This window comes from Coccinella septempunctata, chromosome 4, assembly GCF_907165205.1.
Source record: "Coccinella septempunctata chromosome 4, icCocSept1.1, whole genome shotgun sequence".
Classification (NCBI taxonomy): domain Eukaryota; kingdom Metazoa; phylum Arthropoda; class Insecta; order Coleoptera; family Coccinellidae; genus Coccinella; species Coccinella septempunctata.
In genome coordinates, this window is record NC_058192.1 from 8,967,275 (window position 1) to 8,991,053 (window position 23,779).

The 23,779-nt window shown below is 37.8% G+C and overlaps 1 protein-coding gene across 1 annotated transcript; it reads right to left on the bottom strand.

The window, feature by feature from the left end:
* Positions 1–956: 956 nt before the first annotated feature.
* Positions 957–23,748, bottom strand: LOC123310809 (hydrocephalus-inducing protein homolog). The gene is made up of 43 exons (XM_044894475.1): positions 23,632–23,748; positions 23,169–23,562; positions 22,704–22,903; positions 21,919–22,371; positions 21,435–21,672; positions 21,016–21,220; positions 20,776–20,843; positions 19,872–20,086; positions 19,453–19,689; positions 19,175–19,302; positions 18,941–19,124; positions 17,986–18,341; positions 17,660–17,922; positions 16,529–16,761; positions 16,250–16,447; positions 15,591–16,151; positions 10,595–10,837; positions 10,283–10,534; positions 9,534–9,944; positions 9,340–9,479; positions 8,939–9,283; positions 8,685–8,882; positions 8,557–8,606; positions 8,381–8,506; positions 8,060–8,251; positions 7,729–7,940; positions 7,243–7,589; positions 7,096–7,190; positions 6,868–7,011; positions 6,456–6,568; positions 6,217–6,403; positions 5,782–6,035; positions 5,598–5,724; positions 4,940–5,237; positions 4,382–4,655; positions 3,790–4,026; positions 3,524–3,708; positions 3,223–3,462; positions 2,498–2,667; positions 2,292–2,439; positions 1,896–2,196; positions 1,608–1,832; positions 957–1,301 (listed from the first exon to the last, which is right to left on the bottom strand). Exons 1-43 carry the CDS (start codon positions 23,716–23,718, stop codon positions 957–959), a joined length of 9,879 nt encoding a protein of 3,292 aa, XP_044750410.1. The 5' UTR covers positions 23,719–23,748.
* Positions 23,749–23,779: the final 31 nt, after the last annotated feature.

Here is a 23,779-nt window from a genome sequence, read left to right on the forward strand (position 1 = left end):
GCCTCCCCACGACAAATGTCTCAAACCTCCCTGAAAGCAATTTTTAAAGTGATTTATGTTTTCATCTTATACCCATATATTTTGAAAAGCGAATAAAACTGTAAATTGAGTAGTTTTATGCATATTTCCCAGTGAAATGTTTGTTTATGCCGAAGAATTAATGCATGATCATAAAACCCTTAGGTAACTTGAGTAAAAATATACAATTTCTCACCTCGGAACACTCTTCGTTGAATATTTCACAAACAAACTACTGTTAGCCTTACATATTAACGTCACGCAATGCCCTCTGCCAAAGAATAGTGTTCACTAGTATAATACTTTTGAAAACGGCTACAGATCGCGGATATAAGCCTGTATCAAGCCTCCCCATGTATCAATGCTCCCTAGTCTCCCCTATATTAAATTATTTTCTTAATTTTGATAGCCATGGCAAGGGCAACCTATATACAAGGTGTATGTAAACAAATTTGAAAGATTTAGGGAGATGATTCCTCAATGAAAATAAACAGGGGTAGTTCCTATAATTTTTTTTCGAAATCGACCTCCCTTCCAAGATACAGCCTTTGGAAGGCGATGACGAGTTGACAGTTTTTAATTTTTTTTACGGGTTCAAAAAATCACTGAGTCATAGAACTATACATAATATGAAGCACTAAGTAGATGTTACTCACACCATTTTTTTAGATCTCATAACTTCATTATTAGAGATTGAAAATAACAACAACTTATGAATTTCCTTCAAAAATTATTTTTGTGGGATAGATTTTTGAAAAATAAAATTCTCTTATGGTTTCCCATTCAATGCATTCCGAAAAAAGTATCGACTGTATCGAAATTTTGCGAGAGACTTTTTTCTCTAGAATCGAATGGGAAACCATTAGAGAATTTTTTCGAAAATCTATCCCATCAATTTTTGTTTTAATTATAACAAAAGCTGGCCAAATTGGATTCCATTAAATTCTTTCAGTCGACTTACCGATCTTTTGCAAAACCTCATCATCCCCGCCACTTTCGGCTCGTAAAGAAAGGGTCAAGAACCATTCTGGATCCCCAATGATCTCCACAACCACCTTACATTTGACTTGACCCCTGTTCCTTATAATCACAGATCTTTCGCAAGAGCTAGTCACTGGAATAGGTCCAAAACAAAGTTGGGTATCATCCCCATTCGTTCGGTACTCTGGTTCGAATATTTCAATGGTAGGCATACATGCCTCCCCCATCAAATTTATAATGCAGTTGGTTTCTTGGTCACTTGAGACACCTAGACACTTCATTTCCAGAATTCCAGTGCAAATCTGTCAGAATTATAGAGCATTTATCTCAGGGTAATCTCGTGATTTATTCGCAATTTTTCTGCATAAAAAGACCCTTGGCCTTGAAGGTTACAAAACGTAAAATGATAATATACGTGTAATATTTTCAGATTTATAGACTCCCAATCAAATCTCCCTAAACATAAAATATTGTACGTAGAGGGGACAGAATTTGATTTTCCTTCAACACGAGAGACTCCATTTTTCGAATCCTAGACAATCAACTTTGAATTCGTTTTTTTTTGGGTTGTTAACTTCTCGCATCTCACAACCAAGATGATAGCTTACCCCTATAGCTTTTGGTTCAAACTGTATAACGTTGTACTCTGCTTTATAAGGCGCAATATCAATAACTTTTGAATCGACGCTGAAGCCACAGTTGTCTTTTATGTCATAACGAACCGTGGCAGTAACGTGCCCAATATTTGGCACCCTGAGCTTGGTAGACACCGAGTTGTTCAACGCTACCTTTCCGAACTGCAGTATTTTCTTGTTTGTCTCGAAGACGAAATTCTGTAAAGGGAAAAAATACCATGACGCCCAACTAAAATTATCCCACCAAATTCATCTATTTACCTCGCCAATATGGGGTAGATCTTCTATATTCTCCACAACATAATCCAGAGGGAACATGAATCGGTAATCGTTGAAATTGATGCGAGGTTCGGCTCCTTCAACGTGTAGATTCATTTTACGCCCCCTCCTATCTTCGAAACTCGGTTCGGAAACGAAAAAAATTATGGTTTCCTTGTACTTTTCGCACTCGACTGGCCGACTATCGATGTTGATCGTAACCGATTCTCCAGGTTGAACAACACCCATTGCCGGCGTGATGGTAAATATTCCGGCTGTTACTTCAGATAACAAATCTAAATTGCTAAAAAAGGACAAGAAATCTCGTGAAATTCATGCGATCTTGAAAGAAAATAACCAAAGTTTTCAATTTCTCTTCGAACGGCCCATCAAACTCACCTTCTAGATTTAGATTTGAGTTTTCCTTTTTTCCTGCTGCCAGTAGTCGATCTTGTTGATTTATCAGCGCTCTTTTTGTCAAGTGCAGTTCCAGATGCTGTCAGAGATGGTATACTGCTCACTGGTTCTATTTCACCCATCTGAACCCCTGTAATCAGGAAAAATCTTCAGTACTCGTAAATTTCAATAGGTTGTCATCGTCTCACCTTCCTTTTTGCTCTCTTTCTTGATAGCTTGCTCTTCCACCATAGCCGGTGTCAATATTGTGTATTTGAAATCGAAATCTCCGATATTCTTCAACGTCAACAAGCTGGATCGGACTGTATTGACGTTCTGGTAGCCAAAGAAGTATTCCCCATGGGGACAAAGTTCAAACCTATGTAAGAATCCTTTCATTTAAAACAGGAAGCTTCTAAGTTTGGAAAATTAGCTCTTATACTGATAACCATTAAAAAATGTATGGCATATCAACATAATGAAAGCTTAATTCACCTTCTCCAGTAAGATGGTGTCCAGTCTAATGATATCTACATATATCTATCTATCTAACCTAGGTATCTTGCAGTACAATCAAAGTAATAGCTTTACGGAGACTTTATGCAGCTATTATTTTGACTGCAGGGCAAGTCAACACTTAACTGATTGCCTTCCCATCAATTAGCATCTGCAGCTTTGATAGACAGGTAGTCGGAAGTTCCACTTCTTATAGCTTTTTACAAGAATTTAGCTGGACATGTTTGGTATGAAGTTTTTCCAAATTAAAATATTCATTCCTTCGCATTTCTCTTCTTTATAGAAGAAATATAAATATTTGTCGACTACTAAGAATTAAGGCTTGAAAAAGAAGGCATTCTAATTCCAATTAGATTGTTACTTTTCTAAGCTCTTTCTGCATGAACCCACCTTCAATATAAGTACATTCTTTACTCACTTAGAAAGAGTGACTCTTGCTGAGGCGCTGAATGTGAAGTGATCTATTGCAGAATTTCTGTAGTTGTCCAGAATGGTGACATAAACAACGGGACAATCGACAAAAGAAACTTCTCTGTCACAAGTGAACCTGCAGTTGTTGGAATATTTCGAATTTCCTTGCACCACATACTCCATGTGTTTCATCTTGAAACATTCTCCGAAAGCTACAGTATTTCCTTGATGAATTGGCTTCGTCAACCTTGATTGAAAACGTAAAATTGAACTCAAACTATCGGAAACTTTCGTCGAAGATCACTTACAGTATTTTCACGTCGTATTTCCCGGTATTATTTATGGTGAACGGGAAGAAATGTGACATTTTGCCTTTTACTAAACCGAGATCTATACTAGTGGCATACTCGAGTGGGAAAGTAGCCACTTCGGCCAAAATGTTCAGTACTTCCGTGTAAATCGGTTGGGGGAACTGTTTCTCCTTGTCAAAAACCTTTGGAAAAATAATTAAAACATGCAGAAACTCCAACCAATTAAACTTGTTGATTGTAAGAGAGAGGTTTGTCATGCATACCCTCAAAATCAGCGACTCTTTTCTGTCGCCTATTATTTCCGGAATGAAAGTAACCATCACATCCAGGGAAGAACAAGGGTCCAAGTATCCATTGAATGTTGATATCCGGAACTCTGAGCTTACATCTACTTCAAATTCGAAATATACCATGACCGATGTGAAATTTCTGAAGATAATTTTTTCGGATTCCGTTTTGCCCAAGATAACTTTGTTGAAATTCACATTTTTCGGTGTCACCTGTATAAAAATGTGAAATCGATAAGAGAAAATCACGAAAAAAACATGAATTTTCGCATTAATGACACTCTCTATCTACAAACACACAAAACCTTTCAGAACAAAAAAAGCAAAAAGCGAGCACTCTCACTAGTCCTGTTTTCTCTTATTTGTGGCCATGAAATCAAAAATAATACTCTATACTGCATCCCTGACGATATACCCCCAACAACACCAGCTACCACACACCCCATCACCCCAACATAAAACTAGATTAATAATTTGGTAGATCATCAATTCTTTCGATCAAAAGAATTGACGATCTACCAAATTCTTAATTTAATCTGTATAAAACGATTCCGAGTGAAAATTTCACCTGAAATTTCAGCGGACAGGCAAAACAGGACAAATGGATTTCCTGTACTCTCGGATTATTCTTGATGGTGATGAGTAGCGTCTCCTTGAACAGTCCCTCCTCCGGGGGTTTGGCGTAAATGGGAAGGACATGCTGTCTTCCAGGTTTGACTTCGATACATTTTTGATCTTCGTCGCAGTAAAACACTTCACTGCCGGTCTTGAAGGAGATGGTGATATCGCATGTCATCCCAGACGTGTTCAACATGGAAATTGAGCTCTTCATCTCCAATAAACTGAAAAAAATGCATACAACAAGGGAAATTTCAACGGGCGAATTCTTAGATCATGATTAACTACACTGCTCAAGAACGATAATTTGAATAAAAAAATGATTTTGTCGGGATGTGTTATTAACAAAGGTTCTTTCTATTACAAAAACCTGGAAATCAACAAATTAAGCCATTAAGTATAATGAGGATTATATTTTGAGTTTTCTCCCGAAAATCACTTCAATTTTTGAGCAGTGCAGTTTGGCACGCAGCTGTCTGAATCATGATCAAACATTTTTGATACTCACTGCTGGGGAATGAGTAGGATGGTGCCAAAATCTAGAGTTTGTTGGGAAATCACGTAAACCCCATTCAAAAACATAGTTTTCGAATCAACACTGTGAACTTGGTGTGGAAACAAAGTGTATGGTGAGGTATCGATTCTGGGGAAGTCACAACTGGCTTGTACCACAATTTTCTCCTTATAACACGTACCAACAACTTCGAAATTGTATACGTATTTGAAGAAGCCGCAATAGAGTGGTTTGAAGAGAACTGTTAGTTCCTGAATGCATCCCGGCTCCAGTAAAAATCTTGCATGTACATCTATTCAAAAAAGAATATGTATTTTGAGAGTTTTGAAAAAATTGAATTACTCAATCCATACGAAAATTGAATTAGTACAAAGAGACTGTTGTGATTTTTTCATTTCATGAACCTTAATCATAAATTTCAAAACAAGGAATGAATCCTTTCTGTATTTCTTTTCACCATGAGGCTGTTCAAATATTTTATAAGTGTGTCACGAACTACAATACATTATTTACACAAAATTCTCATATGAGCAGACAAATGTGGTTCAGATTGTAAGGTAAAGAATAAAATGAAAAACTGAATCAATTTTCCGCATAATATCATCATCAGTTTCTTTCTGGCTTTCCTTCCCTAAGAAAATGATACACTTACTACTGATCTGCTCAATGTCACTCGGTGTAGGCTCCAAAGTAAGCCTTCTCTTCTTTTGTTTCTTCTTCGTTACAACATTCAGGGTTGTGTTAGAATTCTTTTGAATTTCGTCTTCGTTAGGTTGCGTCTAAAATTCATATCTATAATAAAGAATTTCAGAAATACTCGTTTATATATCCCGTACTGGTGTTAGAGATTCAGTCGAATTTTCACCCCTGGTCTCGCACTTGATCAAATCGAACACTTCCAATTTTTCCCTGTACTTTCTTGGCGCGGGTCTCGGCAATATCGTATAAACGATTTCTGTTTCTTTACACGCCCTCTTCGAGGGAGTCAAGCAGTTTATTGTGATCATTTTTTTCAGTAGATCCATGATTGGTTCGATGACGTTCGTCGATCTCTTTTTGTGCGCCTGATTGATCAGCCACACGGGATAGCCTGAAAATGAGTGTTAGAAAAACCGTTATTTCCTAAAATTCTTCTGAATATCTGAAAAATAATACTGTGTTTTTCCGAAGAATATGGAGAAAACATTGACTGACAATTTTGTTCTAAGTAAGGTGGATTTGAACTTTACTGGTATTATTTTTTCACGGAAAAATTCAAACTCTCTACCTACCAACTTCTGCATTAAAAGCCGTACTGACAACATTTTCGTTTTCGTCATTTTCCGCAGTTTCGTTAGGTACACCGACGGAGCCAAGAGATTTGCTCCTTGATCTACTCGTTTTCTTCAAGAACTCCTTCGATGTGTATCTTGCATCCTTTCTATTAGACGCCATCAATGACGCGAAGTTAGGAAAATCCTGGATGGAAAAATTTTGGATGATAATATTCCGTATCATCGAGTAAACTTACTTTTTCCAATTCAAGATCTTTCCTGTTCCAGTTCTCCAAAAGGAATAACATTTCACTTAGTTTTATATCATACTGATAGAAATAGAAGGAAGTTTCATCGGCCGGTCGAGAATCTGTAAGATGAAAAGTATTTTTGAAGGAAATTACTGTTTCTGTCTGTCTGTCTGTCTTGTTTGTGGATACGATATGAGTCCATCCTCGAACTAAGAGGAGGTAGGTGAGCTGTAAACTTGTAGAAACCTTCATTTTACCGTTCTAAAAGTTTGTCTCAAAAGCCCCATTGAATTTCGTGCGTGTGTTTCAAGACATAACCGGTCAAATGTGTTGTTTTGCAATTATATTCGACAATTCATAGAAAATAGAGAAAAAACACTTATTACAGTTATATTGTAATAGTATTTAGGTGCACTACCTTTTTGTCGTTCCTTATTAGCTTTCTTATCTTTTGTTGATTTTGTTTCCTTTGATTCCTTAGTCACACTTGTCGCGCTGTGTTGCTGATGAGAGGAATCATGAACCTTCAGTGCTTTAGGTGGTAACTTTGGAATAAAACTTCCTACAATGACAAGAGTAGCGTTAACTTTCTCTTATACTAACCTCGAATCCAGCAATAAGTAGGAATGCTGGATGTAACACTCACTTGAAAATGAACTATCAAGCTGAGCCCAAAAAGATTTCAGATCATTCGCTTTCGGTTCTTGACCACTTTCTTTCAGATCATCCTGTATCCTACTTCTGAAAATTCGAATGTCTTTAGGTTAGAACTGAAAACCGGAAAAATTATAACCTCAGGTCTGTTCTCTTCTGATTGCTCCTCCTCCTCTTATCTTCTTGAATCAGCGTCAATATTTCTTTCTCCTCCTCAGTTAACGACGTGTAATCGTCCAATTCCAACAGTTTCTTACGAAGCGCTTGTCTTCTGTTCGCTTCTCTTGCCGCATTCTTGTTTTCTTCTTCGGTTTCCAGAGCGGTGTGTTCTTCCAATGTACAGGTGAAGAAGACGAAATAAACACAGGAAATATCCTTAGCTGCTTTCAGGAAACACCTCAGGGCAACTTGTACGTTAGGGAGAAATATACTCTCTAAACTTTCGAGAATCATTCTGTCGATTTGATCGATTCTATCGCTAAGTATCTGAAAATTTCAAAAATCGCTGACTCTCAGATTATTTCCTTATTATTGGATTTGGAGAAGATATATCCCGACACCTTGTAGCAAAAGCTGCTACGAGGTTCGATGTTTATCAACTTTGGATTATAACTGCATCGCTCACCTGTATAATCATCTCTTCTGGTATTCCTTGGAAGGTATCTGCCGTGTTTATTGAGAGGGTCCTTCTCGACATTTTACTTGAAGCCAAACTCAACTGATCGCCTTTGTCAGCTTTGACTTTAGGCTCTTTTTTTTGTGACGCCACTTTAGTTTTATTGATCGGTTCCAAGCTATGGATGGCGTTCAGTTTCCTCCACAATTCCTCGGTCTCATCTAATCACAAGGATCATGTTGTAAATCAATGTATACGACCAATATTTGACCGATGAAAAATTGCGGAAGTAACTCATGAAAAAAATACCTTGAAGGTGTTTATTCAAATCATATTATACCTTCTATACTGCTCTCTCTACAGAGGCAGTCTTCTGCATCCATTCTGATAAGGTAAGCTTCTTCGATGATCTCATTAACTTCTTTAGTGAAAGCGGTTCTGTTCTCCACCAATATATCGATTATCATACTGTCCAAGTTGTATCTAGGAATTCTTAACATTCTAGAAGCGTCATTTGCAGCTTTCAAATAATCTACAAGTCGAAAATTCGTCGAAAATAGAAAAAGAGTTTATATATCCCATCCCATCCTATTCCATGTTTCAGTGGACCTCAAGAGATAGATATCCTTTGAGAATTCAAAGTGTACAAAGCGTCATATACCTGTGTATTTATTTCCGTGAAACACAATGATTTTCGTGGTACGCTCTACGGCCGGTTTGTCATCTTCGATGTCTGCATCCAAGAAAATATCCTGGGGTGGCTTCTTCTTGATCATGGAACTTTCCACTTAAATTTTCGAATGATATTAAATGTTTTCACCAGTAATTCTGACTTACCCCTAAGTTCTAAGGCATCAAGAAGATGTTCCACAGACTCCGACGAACCCCTGAAGCCAAAAAAAAGACGAATCAAAAATCGAAACGGAATGTTTGAATGAAGAGACGCTGGCAAATATCTACTTCACCTGACATCTGTTCTGGATAATTTCATGACTTCTGTGAAACTCTTCTCTTTCCTCAATCGATCTAGGAGCAATTCTTTGTAGAGATATCTGTAGATATCACTTGGAGTGCTGCCGTAGAGGGATCTGGCAACGTACAATTTCTTGGCGTTCATTTCCCTCCAGAAGACGTGGCAGATTCGTTCATGTAGGGATATTTGCCTGAAGAAAGCGTTTTAAAACACTGATAAGACCACAGTGTCAAGCTTCCTTCTCACCTATCATAGTCGCACATGAAAACTTCAGTGGGAAAACTGGACGTATTTTGAATGAGGAAAGTTTCTTCTAAGGGCGGTGAATACTGCAAAACCGGAGGAAACTGAACAACGCTTTCTTTAATCACAAAGTTAGGTTCTCGACCGTAGCCATTCAGATAAGCCGTGAGATCCTCGTTGTTGCCTTCGATGTGAAAGGTCATCACCCCCTGTCGGGGACCCTTTGCTCTGGGTTCGAAAAACACTAAAATCTCCTCAGATTCGCCAGCTGCAAGTAGGCCTTCTTTTTTTCTGACGAAAAATATCGGAGTGTCGATGGAGCAACTCCATTTAGCTTCGACAAATCCGCTGAAACACGAAGACTTTAGCTAGCTCGTTCAAATTCGCAGCCCTTCCTCACTTACACATTGTATAGACATATTATTTTTCTCTTGCAACTTCCCACCACAACTCCGCAGAAATCCATGCATTGAACGCTGAGCTCTGTAGTAGGTATACCAACAAACGCCGTGAGTCTTATAGGGATTCTAGCTCCTTGGTTGACCTATCAAATTGCAGGAGTAAATATGAAAGAAAACAATTTGAACCTCTCGATTACCTCTACACAAATAACCTCCGAAATGAATGGTTGGCTGAGATCTACACCCTTCACCTCCGGTTTGAACTTCACGTTCAAGTTTCCAAACTCTTTCAGTCTGATCTTTTGACAGTTCAACTCTACGAAGAATCCCCTAGATTCCAGATATTTCTGGTCCACGAAGAACAATTTGATCAAACACGTTGTAGGTCCGTAGTTGTAGACGGACACGTTCTGTTCGTACTGGCCATCACGTCTGACGTTTCCAAAGGCTAGCTCGTATGTAGGTACCAGGAAATTGGGGATTGTGAAGTGTTTTTTCCTTATGCTGACACGTTCCCCCAACAACTGGGGATTGCTCTGGAGGAACTCGTGCCCTATCATCCTCTCGACTGCCATGTCTATGTCGACCAAAGAAGGTATGTTGACGTCCTGAAATATTCAACTTAAATGAAGGTCAAATGCATTGCTCTATCTATCGATTTACAGGAATATTGGCTACAAGAAGTTTATTTTGATCAGATTCCAGAGTACAAATGAAAAAATGAAGAGTTGCATAGATTCTCAAGCATTACACTCTCTGAGGCATACATTCTATGAGACAATTTATGAAATTTCAATGTTATGGGTCTAAATAACTATCAACTTCCTTTTTGTTCGTTTAACTTTACGCTTATATTTGTTGCCTTCTATTTTTCTTCTATTCTAGATTATTCTTCTTCGAAAAATGTTAGAAAATCAACCCTTTAACCGCACACGTTTTTCCTTACATCATATTGAACAATAAACCACTCCTCCTTCTCCAAGATCAATGTAGTTATCTCGTCCAACCTGTTATCCTCCGGAACATCCTTCATGTGATAATGAAGGTGGCTGGGATCCTTGGACAATTGTCCAATTGCTATGTAACATAAATACGGTTCCACCACATCAAATAAACTGGGTCTGGGTAACATGACGTAGAGCTGGGAGTATACAGCGAATCCGGTGACTTGAACAGTGATCGGACCTAGATAACCGATCTGAGAAAAAGGGTTTGAGTGTCAATTTAGGCGAAGATTAATTTTTTCTCACATACTCACTTCGATCACGAAATATTCGTTGAATTCGCCGGTGATACCTGGAAAATATTTAATACGCAATGCAGCCTTTTCATTCGGCGCTAAAGTTCCCATGTTGGGGGTAACAGTCAGCAGTCCTATCGTAGTTGCGTCCATGGTTATCTTGGGCTTGGGATTGTTCGAATCGTCCAACACTGCGAATTCGAAACCAACATGCCCGGTGTTGTAGAGGTTGATCTGTTCCTCTAAAGATTCGCAGAACAGCTGGGGGGAAAAATCACAATGGCTTGGATATTATAATAGAACCACTAACTTATATAATGAATTGTTCATTTAAAGGAGGTATTTTTCCAGAAGGACTCAAGATATCAATTATCAAACCATTGCACAAAAAAGGAGATTTAAATGATATGAATAACTACCGTCCAATAAGCCTAATTACCACCTTTGCAAAACTCTTTGAAAAGGTTTTAGCAGAAAGGCTGGTAAAATTTCTTGATAAATTTAAAATATTGACTGAATGTCAGCATGGTTTTTTAAAGAACAGAAGTACACAAACAGCTATTTACGAGCTAACTAGAGCAATAATAGACTCTTTGGAAGGTGGTGATATCCCTGTTGCTTTATTTGCAGATTTATCGAAGGCCTTCGATTGTGTGGACCACACCAGACTTCTTCACAAGCTGGAACGCTATGGCATACGTAATGAGCAACTAAAACTATTTGAGACTTACTTGAGAGGTAGGAAGCAGAGGGTTTGTTTAATTCAGAGCAATACCACCTATGTTTCGACGGAAAAAATTATTGAAATGGGAATTCCTCAGGGTAGTATACTGGGACCCATCCTTTTTGCTGTTTATATAAACGACTTACCATCTGCATTTGAGGATTCTATGCAACTTTTCATCTATGCAGACGATACAACGATACTTGTGAGGGTACCGCATGCTCAAGATCTTGGTGGGATCGTTATAAGGGCGCTGTCAAGACTGAAAGACTGGTGTCTTGAAAATCAACTGGTGCTGAATCCCACAAAGACAGAATGTATGGTGTTTTCAACTGATAGATCTAGACAGGAATTCCCAAAGAAAATACAGCTCAAGAATGAGGTCCTTCACATACTAAAATCCTTGGAATACACTTGGATCAACATCTGAAATGGCATGAACATGTGGAACAGCTGGGACATAAATTGAACTCCGTGGTTTTCTCTTTGATGGTGCTGAGACATCAGGTGGAGCATGAGGTACTAAGGATGGTATATTTTGCCAGTTTTCAATCGCTGATGGACTACGGTGTCATTTTTTGGGGAAACAGTATGCACATGATGAAGATATTTGCAATACAAAAACGCGCCATAAGAATTTTGCAAGGGTTGAAATTTAGAGAGACCTGTAGAGGAGTGTTCAAGTTAAATGGTATTCTTACCTTAACAGGAATATATGTGTATAGAACATTGTTATTTTTCTACAAATTTCACAATGTATCTAATAATTTGAATAACACAAGGCGAACATTTCCAATTTTTTATCCACGCCACAGACTTACTCTGACTGAAAAGCAGCCATACTACACAGGCTTGAAACTTTTTAACTATCTTACGATAAGTATCAAAAATGAGAAAAACTTATTCGTTCTTAAAAAGAAAATCTTTGCATTGATTCTCGATATTGAACCATATACTTTGGAAGAATATTACTCGTCATGTAAGCATTTAAGATAGTAGATAATATGTGTGCAGATATTGTATTATGGTATTAATTTTGTTATTTGTTAGTTGATATTTTTGCTGACTTGTTTTCTATCTTCTCTTACTGTACAGTGGGTGATGAGAAAATAAATAATCATTCTATTCTATTCTATTCTATTCTATTCTTTGGAACAGGATTAGAAATCATAATTTCATTCTAGCTCTAGTCCTAGTCCTATGGACTAGTTCTATGTTTCACGCGGGTTTATGTTTACTTCGGATGATTGATTTTCTCATGGGGTATCTCTCATTACAGGCAACTTTTACCTCATATCCCTATTCTGTGGAGGATGGGGCAAACGGATAATGTCCAAGATGTGTTTTGCGATCGACTTAATTGTCTTCAAAATGAGCTAAAGCACTGTAATTAGCCTTGGCCTGACATGCTCTACAGTACCTCTGGATCTAGAAGGCGATCTGCAGATGACATAGCGGCGAAAACAGCTCTAATGCAGGGCACAATTGATCTTAAGGTGACAGTGCAACGCAACCATCTCTAAAATCTACAAGCAAAGTACTCAATTCTTTCGTACGGCCAGCCCCACCACGCAACCTGTCAGGTTAACATGAATTTATTATCAGAGACTCGTAGAGCATATACAGTACCTCTATACAGCGTGGACAAAATTCGTTGCCTACTGAGAGGATCTCGAGAACTTTAGCAGCTAGAAGAAAACGGATGACACATTTTCGAGCTTTTTTTGGGAGAAACAAAGAATGGTGAAAACCTCAGCCTCCTATAATACTTCGTTTTTGAGTTTGACAATTTCCTAAAGTTATCATAACTTTTTTGTCTTCGAAGTTACAAATCTGAAACTTGAACCTACTACAGGCACTTTTTTACGTAGAATCCACTGATGAACTCAAAATATTTTTTCATTTCTAATCATTATAGGTGAACTTTCATTTTTTTAAATGCAAACTTTTATTGAATTTGTTATTTTTGAATTGAAAAAAAATCTTTTGTCAGTAGATTCTATGTATAAAAGTGCCTAAGAAGATTCAAGTTTCAGATCAGTAACTTATTCAAAGACGAAAAAGTTATGAGAACTTTTCGGAATCGTCAATATCTCAATTTTTGTTTATAACTCGAAATCTAAAAATGATAAGCCGATTCTGTTTTCAGATTTGGATTAGTCATGAAAAAAGAGCTACATAATGTGTCATCCGTTTTCTTCTAGCTGCTATATGTAGTTCTCAAGATCCCCTCAGTAGACAACGAATTTTGCCCACCCTGTACACGTTCGGGAATGTACACCCAAAGGTTTTTTTTTCTAATCTTTGAAAACCTGCAGACGCTTTCTCCACCGCTGAAAGTGCAAATATCATAGAACCTTTTTTCTTTTTACCATCTAAATTTCAGAATCTACTATACTTCATTCAACTTTATTTTAGCAGTCGGTTGGCCATGGAAATTTGACACATTTCACTCTGTATAGTACGAAAATGTTGGGTTATGAAGCTTGTCAAAACATTTTTGGGTTTTAAATCAACGCTATGTTGCCCGTTCTACGTAAAAGTTTCTGTTATTACGTATTTTATCACAATGTGGAATCTCTTCGGAAAATATCTGACGAACATAATTGAAGTTTATACAAACTGATTGAAGGCATACCAAATCCAGTTATTTGCATGGAAAATACAAGAGATCAGTATAATATCATAATATGCACTAGCTTGAGGAGAGTTAATGTTTGTTATCTTCTTTGGCTTACATCATTTGTAGATTTCAAAAATATTAACCCGAAGATGAAATGCATATGATGCAGTGGTTGGCAATGGGTATCTCCCGAAGGAATTAACAGATAATTACAAGAATATTAAATTTTTCAATAAAAATCATCTTGCATCAATATAAGTAAAAGGAGTTGAAGGAAGTTACAAGTTAAGATGCAACTTCATCGTTGAACAAAAATTTCACATGAATAAACAGTAACAGAGCAACTTGCGCGTATTTGTGGCTATTCATCTTAATACATTGATGTAATTATAATAATTAGGTGTTTATTAGTACCTTAAGACATTTACATTCTATAGGACAAGTCAAATGAAAAATAGAAAAATCACTTTTCAGGAACTTATTCTACGATGACATTCATCGAAAATCCTGTAGTAAATTTTTCGCATTATTTCACTCAAGCATAAAATTCTCAAATGCCACCACTTTTTTGGGTCTTCCAATAGAAGAAAATTCTTTGTCATCCTCGTCATTCACAATCTTTCTGATTGTGGAAATATTCAGCTGAAATATATGTCGTTTAGATTCAGATGAAACATTATATAAATTCTCTTACATTGAATATGTTCGCTACCGCCTGACGCATTGTGGATTTTAGAATATCAGGGTATAACTATGTATTTGAATCAGCGGACCTGAATTCTAAATAGCACTTCCTGAAACCCTGTCTCTTTTTTTAATCACTTTCGGCATTTTCGAATTTTCGTAATAAAAATTGATATAAGTTGTGGCAACGGCGTTATGACATTAACGACATTTCATGAGTGCCAACCTAACTTCGTTCTAGTTACAAAAACTTGAGAAAATTATTTCATGGCCAACCGACTGCTAAAATAAATTTAAATGAAGTATAGGTCTCCACGACGCTCGAGTAAATCCCGATTTAGCATCGTGGGTTGTCCACCCAACGCTCCTTTACTGAAGCGAATGCTGGACGCGCTACAGGCGACACATTAAACAGCTTGAAGAAACGCAACAACGTCATATAAGACGCACATAAGATGGTTCCCCAAAGTCTTGCAGCGCGCGAGTTGTATAACAATTGAGACTCAAGTAACGAGGGCCCGACTCAGATGGAGCGGCCACATTCTGAGGATGCAAGACACAAGACTCCCCAAAGAAGCTCTGTATGGCTTACATAGGGAGCTCGGAAACCAGGAGGCCAGTACGCCAGTATAAGCGGTTTAAGGATATACTGCATCAATCCCTAAAATCAGTTGATGCCAATCATTACTGGGAACAACTAACGTTAAACAGATCACAGTGGAAGTCTTTGGTCCACAGTTATAATGGAGAAGAATTCAGCGGCATCCATGCCCGGAGTGTGGAAGCATCTGTAGGTCATGGTTGGGTCTTTACAGTCACAATCGCGAGTACCCCTAAGAAATTATAAGTTTGATCGCACCGATAGTTTTGTTTTTGAGTCTTTTTGTAGATTTATTCTCGGTAACGAGATATAGCAGTGAATGAATGGATCGACTTCTTACGCATCGTGTGTTCAAAGTAGAATGCAAATTTCTCTCGCTCACCTGATACCCGAAGTGAACCTCCATTTTACTTATGTCGTAGGCAATATCTCCACATACAGCGGAAATTTCAATCTTGTCTTCGGCACCGCCAAGTATCCTACACTTGGCGTTAGCCTTCAAGAATGTCTGAAGCGGCGGTCTTATATAAAAATTGACCAGGCTGCACTCGTAAGGTTCCAAGCAACCCCTGTACGGCGTAATGTTGAGCATCGCCTCGTTTATTTCCGGTTTCCTCCGGGGCATGTTCTCCAGAATTTTGAAAAAATCCTCCACTTCGTACGACACATTTTCTGTTATCGGGAAAAGGAAGAATTTGGTCATGAACATGAGCTTCCTGGTGACATCTGGATGGACGGTGGGGAATCTGATGTTTTCTAGTAACGTCTCGTAGAGAATCTTGAGTTTCGGGAGTTCCGAAAATCCTGGATCATCTTCGTCGCGCACTAAGAGCTCTACCGTATGATTGGTGGTTATTTGTTCTGGACTCGGTTCACCGTGTGGAATTCTGGGGATCTTGTCCACTTTCCAGTCGTGTGAATTTTCCACCGAAGAGAGATTATACTGAAAAATTGTTGGTAGTAACTTACAAGGCGAACAAATAGAGCCAGAAAGTGTATTTAATGGTCTTATAACTTTGGGGAAATAGGAGTTTTACTTACTCTTGGAGTGGATAATTTCTCAAGAGTATAAGAAGTCACTTCCCACTCATATTGATAAGCCACTGGCAGAGGACTGATATTCTTTATGATGAGCTCTTTACTACAATTAGCCGTTGGTGCAATATGTTGATTTTTTATAGCTTCCGGATAAGTGAATAGTGTGGGATAATTCACATCTCCAGTGAGAGTGATAGTAAACTGAAAAAAAAATCGTATCAAATCGAAACCAAATTTTCGATCCAAAAAATATTCACTGAGTCAGATGAAGACTAAACTCACAACTTTCGGATGCAGTTTGAAACCGATCTTCATATATCCACTGGATACCAAACATTTCTTCACTCCGCTTGGTGGTACGAATTCGACGAAAAACGAGAAGTTGGTTTTGCTTGCCACGTTCACGTTGAGCGTGGTGGTTTTGGAACCATTTTCATCGAGGGCGTAAAAGGGGTGAGTTAGGGTGACGTAGATATCCAATGCTAGGTAAGATTCATTCGTCACGGTGTAGACTTCTATTTGGAAAAAAAACGTTACCTGCTTCACATAGATGTTTTATTCAAATGGAAAAAATTCTGTTGTAGGAGTTAATAAGCGTAGGTACATGGTCAGTTTTAAGGTAACAGAATTATTTTCTTTTATTCCATACTTAGTTATTTCCCTTTCTATATCTTCATTTGAAGAATGATATTATCATTTGAGAAAAAGAACGGAATTTTCATGCATTGCTTTCAATATTTCAAGAAGTCCATAAATATAAAAAAAATATATCGATTTCACAATAAAATGCGTATTGTTGATTTGGGATTTCTGATTCTGGATCCCAAGTAACGTTTTAGTGAATAATTGCTCAGAATACGATTCATAAAAAGATTTTTCAGGAGTGAATCTTTAATTTCAAACAGCTCTACACAGTTATCATTACTTGAGAATGAATAACTCGATAATTTTTTAAGAGATAAGGTCCTTTCGTTTGCATAAAAAGTGTAGTACTTTTCTACACTCGATTTTAGTTTTCGTTTGCTGATTGAATTTACACCAGTGTAGAGGAGGTGTAGTTTATCTTCACCTGGTGGTGCAAGAAGACTCTTAAAGAACAGTTGCAAAATGGCGAATGCACAATCGTAAATGATTACATTATTTTTCCGAATTGTATGAATAGTAGTGAACTATATAGTGGTTAAAGATCACAAAATGATACAATGAGTATTCAGTTTCTTGACACTATGCTTTCTTCACAACAATCGCACAACATAGCAATATTCTTCATGTCCACTTCACATTGTAAATTTTGAAATGAACAAAATTTTTATAGAGACCTTTCTTCGACTTGTACTGTATAGATTATAATTCCATGATCGATAATATAGTGAGAGATCATCAAATAACGAACATGAAAAAAATCACCCTCACCTAGGAGATGGGCATCCGTTTTATCCACCGTAACGTCCATCCTGAAATGTAGCGAAGGCTTCGATAGCATCAGGACCGGATCTTCGAAATGTGCGATAAATTTCACCTCGAATATTTTGGTGAATTTAGTTGTCTTATCCACAGAATAACAGTAATACATCAACTCTGCAAGTCCTGGGGTTGTGTAGTATACTTCAATGTAAGCCGTTTTCTGCTCTTTCGGTTGCAGTTCGAATTGATTGGGCTCGATCAGGAAGGGATATCTGAAAGCTTTACATGTATAATTTTTGTCCCTCTTGACTGCCTTATATATGAATATAATTTACCCTCTAGTAGATTCAGTCTCCTCTTTCATACTCTTCATATCCTTAACTTTGGAAAAGAGAAACCTCTGCAGGTCCTTTCCCATATTGGTCATTTTGAAGGGCACTCTAAAAGTGTTGTGGGTCATGAGAGTGCCCAAATCGTACTTCGGCTCCAAGATCGGTTCGAAGAGGATGCACGATCCGACGCCGAATGCAGATACATGGACCTTGAGGGGGTCCATGCTGTTGACTATGTTCAAAATTAGAATGCTGGTGTACTTGGCGACATTGGTCAGGTAGAGGGATATGTCTACTTCGAGCTTTTCGGAAGCTTCCAATTTGAATTCGTTTGGGTTCACGTGGAACGTTGGATTTGCCTAGGAAAGCAGAGTGATGTAATGAGGAACACATTTATATGATACTGACTTGAAACTGGAGTCCCTATCCACGTGGGAATGAATTTTAATGACAATAAGGTTCTGGTCAGTGGATGTGAATGCAGGAGATTTGTAAACAGACTTGCTTAACGGAGGCAAATTTTTACTACTGAGGCATTTCTGTTTTGAAAATGAATTTAACTAGCTTTTTGAAGATCTTTTTCGAAAAACCTCATTGTCTTGGTTGAACCACCAGTTGAGTGATCCGAAAATATGAAGAAATCATACATTTATCTCGAATGGTTTTCAAGATATGATCTCTAGTTAAAACCGTCGCATAATCATAAAATTTGTCGAAAAAAGTAGCCTACCTCCAAAAGGCACACGGATAAATTATGACAATTGAGGCATTTCGAAATCAGAATGTCATAATTTCAGAATATGATACAAAAATTGGATAGTCTCATGGCCAAAGGTTGAATTAGTCTCCTATCCCAAAATTTCTGAAAGTTATCGACCGATCGAGCTCTCTTGGCTCACCCTATATATACATTTGAGTGGATGAATCAACAGAAAACGCAGAATCATCGTTCACTCACCACATGGATAGAAATGAACGCCGGCACAGGGGAGTCATTCATGACGTTCAATTTTCTAGAATGCCATTTCAATAGGGGAACAAAACCAAATTTGATCTCTTCCGGATTAACGCAAATCACAGGTCCTTGTACGTCGCAGGTGAGCTTGCAGAGATTGTTCGGTTCGCTGCCGAAGACTGTGAAACTGAAATGAACATGAATGATGTTTCACACTTAATTCAGGTGACGTCTTACTTTAAATTTTTAGTATGCAGACCGAGCTGCAACCCTTTTATCTCAAGATGAATAGTGATCTCCTCTCCGGGTTCGATGAAAGACTCTGTGAGGGATAATTTACAGGAAAGTCCTTGATCATCTTCTTCCTACAAATTTGATTTTTCATTTTCACTTCTTGCACATTCGAAATCTGGTGAAGTTAATTCAATCAAGCACTACCCAAATCAACGAGTCATACTTATATGTAGAAAGTTGAAGAAAGTAATTTAAGGATAATGCATGACAATTAAATTTACCATATCATTGTAGAGTATGTAGCCTGGTACTTCACTTATATTCTTGATGGTGAAGATTCTGTCGTAGGGGCAGTTTATGAAGCAATATCTTATATCCACCTTGGGTGGAGAACATTCAACTGTCGGTACTATACAGTTATAATAAATTGGGAGTTCTACGTAGTGTTTCCTAGATCCCCACATGTATGTGTGAAGGTGAGTTAATTGCTTTTGAGCCTTGTTCGGAACTAGAGTAATCTGAAATCAATATTCAATGAGGTTAAACCTCGAATGGAGTGTTGGACTCTTCCAGAGTATATCTGAAGAGCATCAAAAAATCTGAAGAAAAGAAAAAAAATCAAATTCTTTTTGGAACGGTCTCTAGACTTTACAGGATGGAATCATCTTATTTTCGCATAAGATAGTTGTGAAAATGTCACCTTTATATTAATAGCTGAGTTGCCAGCAACAGTTGCCTCATCGGGGTATATACTGAATTCCTTCGGCATTTTGCTGACTGTAGAGGCATCGTGACTCCTTGAAAAATTCACCCAAGTAATTGCCTCGTAGGCACCATCGTTCAACACGCAAATTCTAAACTCAATCGGCACCTCTGTTGTATTTTGTATGGATATTTCTTTTTCCACTGCGAAGCCTTGGAACAACACGAACCGATTCATTGATGATGAAAATGTGTACATTTTTAGTACCACTAGAGATTTGATGGAATATGGCTAAAGATGAAGATTTAATGGTTTGAAAATGACCATGAATCTAGTATAATTATCGATATGTCTTTGTCAAGAAGTGATAAAATGATGAAAGATTGTATGATCGGGACATATTGATAAAAATGTATACCGGACTCTTTTGAAAGTGAGAAGGATTGCGCTAATGGAACTGCTAAGCTAATACGGAACTGCAAATTAATGTCGAAGGATAAATCAAGGATGAAAATTTGATTTCACCTGATGTATAATATAATAATCCTGATAAGATTCTTTTTATGGATAAATGAAAAGAGTGTTAACATAAAACAACAAATTCCCTTCTTTTTCACACCCAATAATCTATTATATGCTCTATCTCTAATACAGGGTGTTTTTATTAGAGGTGTGTCTTCAACAGGAGTGGTCAAAATGAAGAGTTTCGCCAAAAATCACCTATAAAACTCTAAAAATGATAAAATTGGACAAGTCATCGATGATGGACGTTTAATTTTTGCGCTGTAGCATCGCATTCCAGTCCCGTACCAGAAATTTCACTGAAACAGCATTGAACTTAAGAAGATTACTCCGCAAACACCTTGTATCGACTTGCACCTAACCATCCAAAAAGACTTACCAAAAGCGACAATGCCGAAATCGATCGCCTGTATATTATAGCTCAGGAGAGGACAGACAACGTTTCCCCTGGAAAAAAAACAGTTTCTGTCGATGAAAAGTTTCGATGACACGTTTATAGTCCATTGTTTTCGATAATGAATCAATGAAAAGTATATTTCACGTTGATATCATATCTGCTTTTACATATTTCATATGGAATCTTGAAGAAAACGATAGAGGGTGTCAGGTTTCTACTCACTGAAACACACAGGTGACGTATTCTCCGGATTCGGCAATTCTGAAATTCAAATTTTCCAAAAATTTCCCCTGCATTGTCGAACTGAACTCCAATACCATTTTCTCGCATTTTCCAGGATTTATGTACACCTCATCCGGTGAACAGGACATCTGTCCTCCAAAATCCATGCTCTTATGACAATAGGTGAGAGTGGCTGGGATATTACCTGAATAAGAAAAAGTTTTTTTCAATAATCACGATTCCATGCTGAAAAAAGGAACCACCCTTTGAGGAGGGAAATGAAGAACAACTAGGCATTTTTTGTTGTCCTTACTATTAAAGTCTTCGATATATCAGACACAATATAGGGTGTCTCAAATAAAATAGGCCACCATCTATAGCCACTATTTAATTTCGAACAGATTGAATGATATACCCACCTTCATTTTTTGCCACTATTTCGTATTGATGCTTGGCGCAGAGGTACAAATTTTCGACGTCTAGAACTTTGAAATTCAGGGATACCTCCGGACCTAGACCTGTGCCGACCATTTTTAGTGGTTGGCGTGTTTCCCTTCCAGTGACTTCCAAATACGCGATGCTCTGATAAGATTCTGCCTTGGTTGGGCAAAAAACCACTTCGATATTCACAATACTCTTTGGACCGATGATGCCGTTCTGAAAGAAAAAAAATCTGGTAAGGTGATCTACAATACGATGCAAAATCAGTCGGTACAGTACAAGATAGGGGCGAGCGACGAACCAGAGTGAAAATTCAGTAGTAGTGTATTTTGGGAATTTTTCGAAGGTAGACGAAGATCGACACTCGTATCTCCCAGAAAAATCATCGTAGATACGTGTCCTAAAGGGGCAGCCCTTCTAGAAATTCTCTCGAAATTTATTCATTTAGTATACGTTACTTACGTTCTCTAAAAACTTGAAGTTCGGATCGTGAAACAAGAACTGATCGGTTGAGTCGAATTCGGCTAATTCGTCATCGTATATCCTCTGCAAGAACGTTCTATGGAGGTCGGCGTCTGTAATATTTGGATTTGCTTCCTGTATATTTCTCAAAACTTCGTACTGATTGAGGTCTTCCAGTTTAGAGCGAAACTCTCTACACTGCTCCATATCGTCATACTTTGTCTTGAACCGCTTCCACTGATACTTCATGGCATAATCGCTCCTATTGATCAGATTCAACGAAATGCATCTTTGCAGGCTCAGAAAAGTGTCTTCGAAGTGAAGAATCGTCTTGTCCAGGTATATTTCGCAATTTTTGGCCTCGCATTTCAGTGTCGCGTACAAATCCACCCCTTCGAAACTGATGGTCAGATCGGATACATTTTTCTCAACTCTGAAGGTCTTGTAGCTAACCTGTAGCGGTTTATGAGACAACAAAAATTGAATGAAAGAGAAGAGACCTAGTTGATTCATTCAAAATATCTCAACGATTCGATAGAATATCAAGATAATACAACAACCTAAGGCGTAAGGTGCATAATTATTGATTAATCATATCATTAACTAGATTTGGCAGAATTATAGTCAAATTATTATTACTCTTTTATTCCTGATTTTGCCTCCCCCTGAGCTCCTCTCATTGTTGCCAGACCTTATTCAGGCTGCATGCGAGATTTTTCCAACCTCTCATGAATAAAATCATTTTTCAAAATCTAGATCTTGACATAGATCTTCGCAGATCTTACCTGCACGTCCAATATCTCATTGGGCTCCATGATGCCTGTTCTTGGGCAAACGCTAAATGGAGAATCAGCCTTGAGCTTAAAAACCACAGGACTTTTCCCCATATTCTTCATGAAAACTTTCTTATCAGACGAAATGTTCACAACCGTCTCCGTCATTTCAATAACATCGGGGAAAATTATAATTGGTCTAGGTGCAAGAGCTAAAAACAAGAGTATAATATCGTACAGACTGTTTCACGTAGGAAGGACACTGGAGTTTGATTGAAGTCAGCCCTACTTATATAAACCCCCTAATTGAGCTACTGGAAATCAATTTTTCTCTTAGAAACCAAAAATCTGGCGGAAATTGAATTGAACAACAGACATTCTATGGGAGCGGAGAAGAAATTTGGTGGTGTTCCCCTAAAATAGCAGCATGATATCCGCCTATCAGATAAATTTGAGTTAAACTGAGTTAAGACTGACCTACTACAGGTAGATACACCACATCGTCATCGGCTTCAAAACGAACGAGACACGAATAGTCCCTGTATTCCTCCGAATAGAAATCCAGGGTCATTTTATGGGGAGTTCCCGGAGCCAGCTTCGAATAGACCGTTCCGGGCAACTCCTTCAGGCTGAAGCTTGGACTCAGGTCCGCAACTACTTTGATTCTCACAGGGTGCTGTTTCTGATGCATGAAAGAGATGCTGGTTGTGTAGCTGACGTGCGTTTCGAAATTTTGGAAAACAACAATATCGGGTATTGTCCATAATTTGTTATGTCTCCCGATTCTCTGTTTCCTGCTCCTGTCGTTCAAGAGTTTCAGACGTTCGTCTACGTTCATGCCAACTTCCTTATTGTATCTTGATGGGGTCAACTGCAAATAGGTCAAATGTGATATTCGCTATTGAGATGTCTTTACAATGAAAAATATATTCACACATACTTTGCAATCGTCTTCAAATTGCATTAAACATTTCAAAAGATCAGTTATCTGAATAACATTATTATTTATCCGAATTACGTGCGACATTTTCTTCAACAAAATGAAAAATATCTTACACTCAATGAAAAGTTATATGACAATTAAATCA

Coding starts and splice junctions, on each gene's coding strand:
- LOC123310809 (XM_044894475.1), bottom strand. CDS start 23,718: ATGTCGCACGTAATTCGGATAAATAATAATGTTATTCAGATAACTGAT. Junction 20,844..21,015: donor TACGTCACCTGTGTGTTTCA/GTGAGTAGAAAC, acceptor TTTTTTTTCCAG/GGGAAACGTTGTCTGTCCTC. Junction 19,690..19,871: donor ACTCAGCTATTAATATAAAG/GTGACATTTTCA, acceptor TATTGATTTCAG/ATTACTCTAGTTCCGAACAA.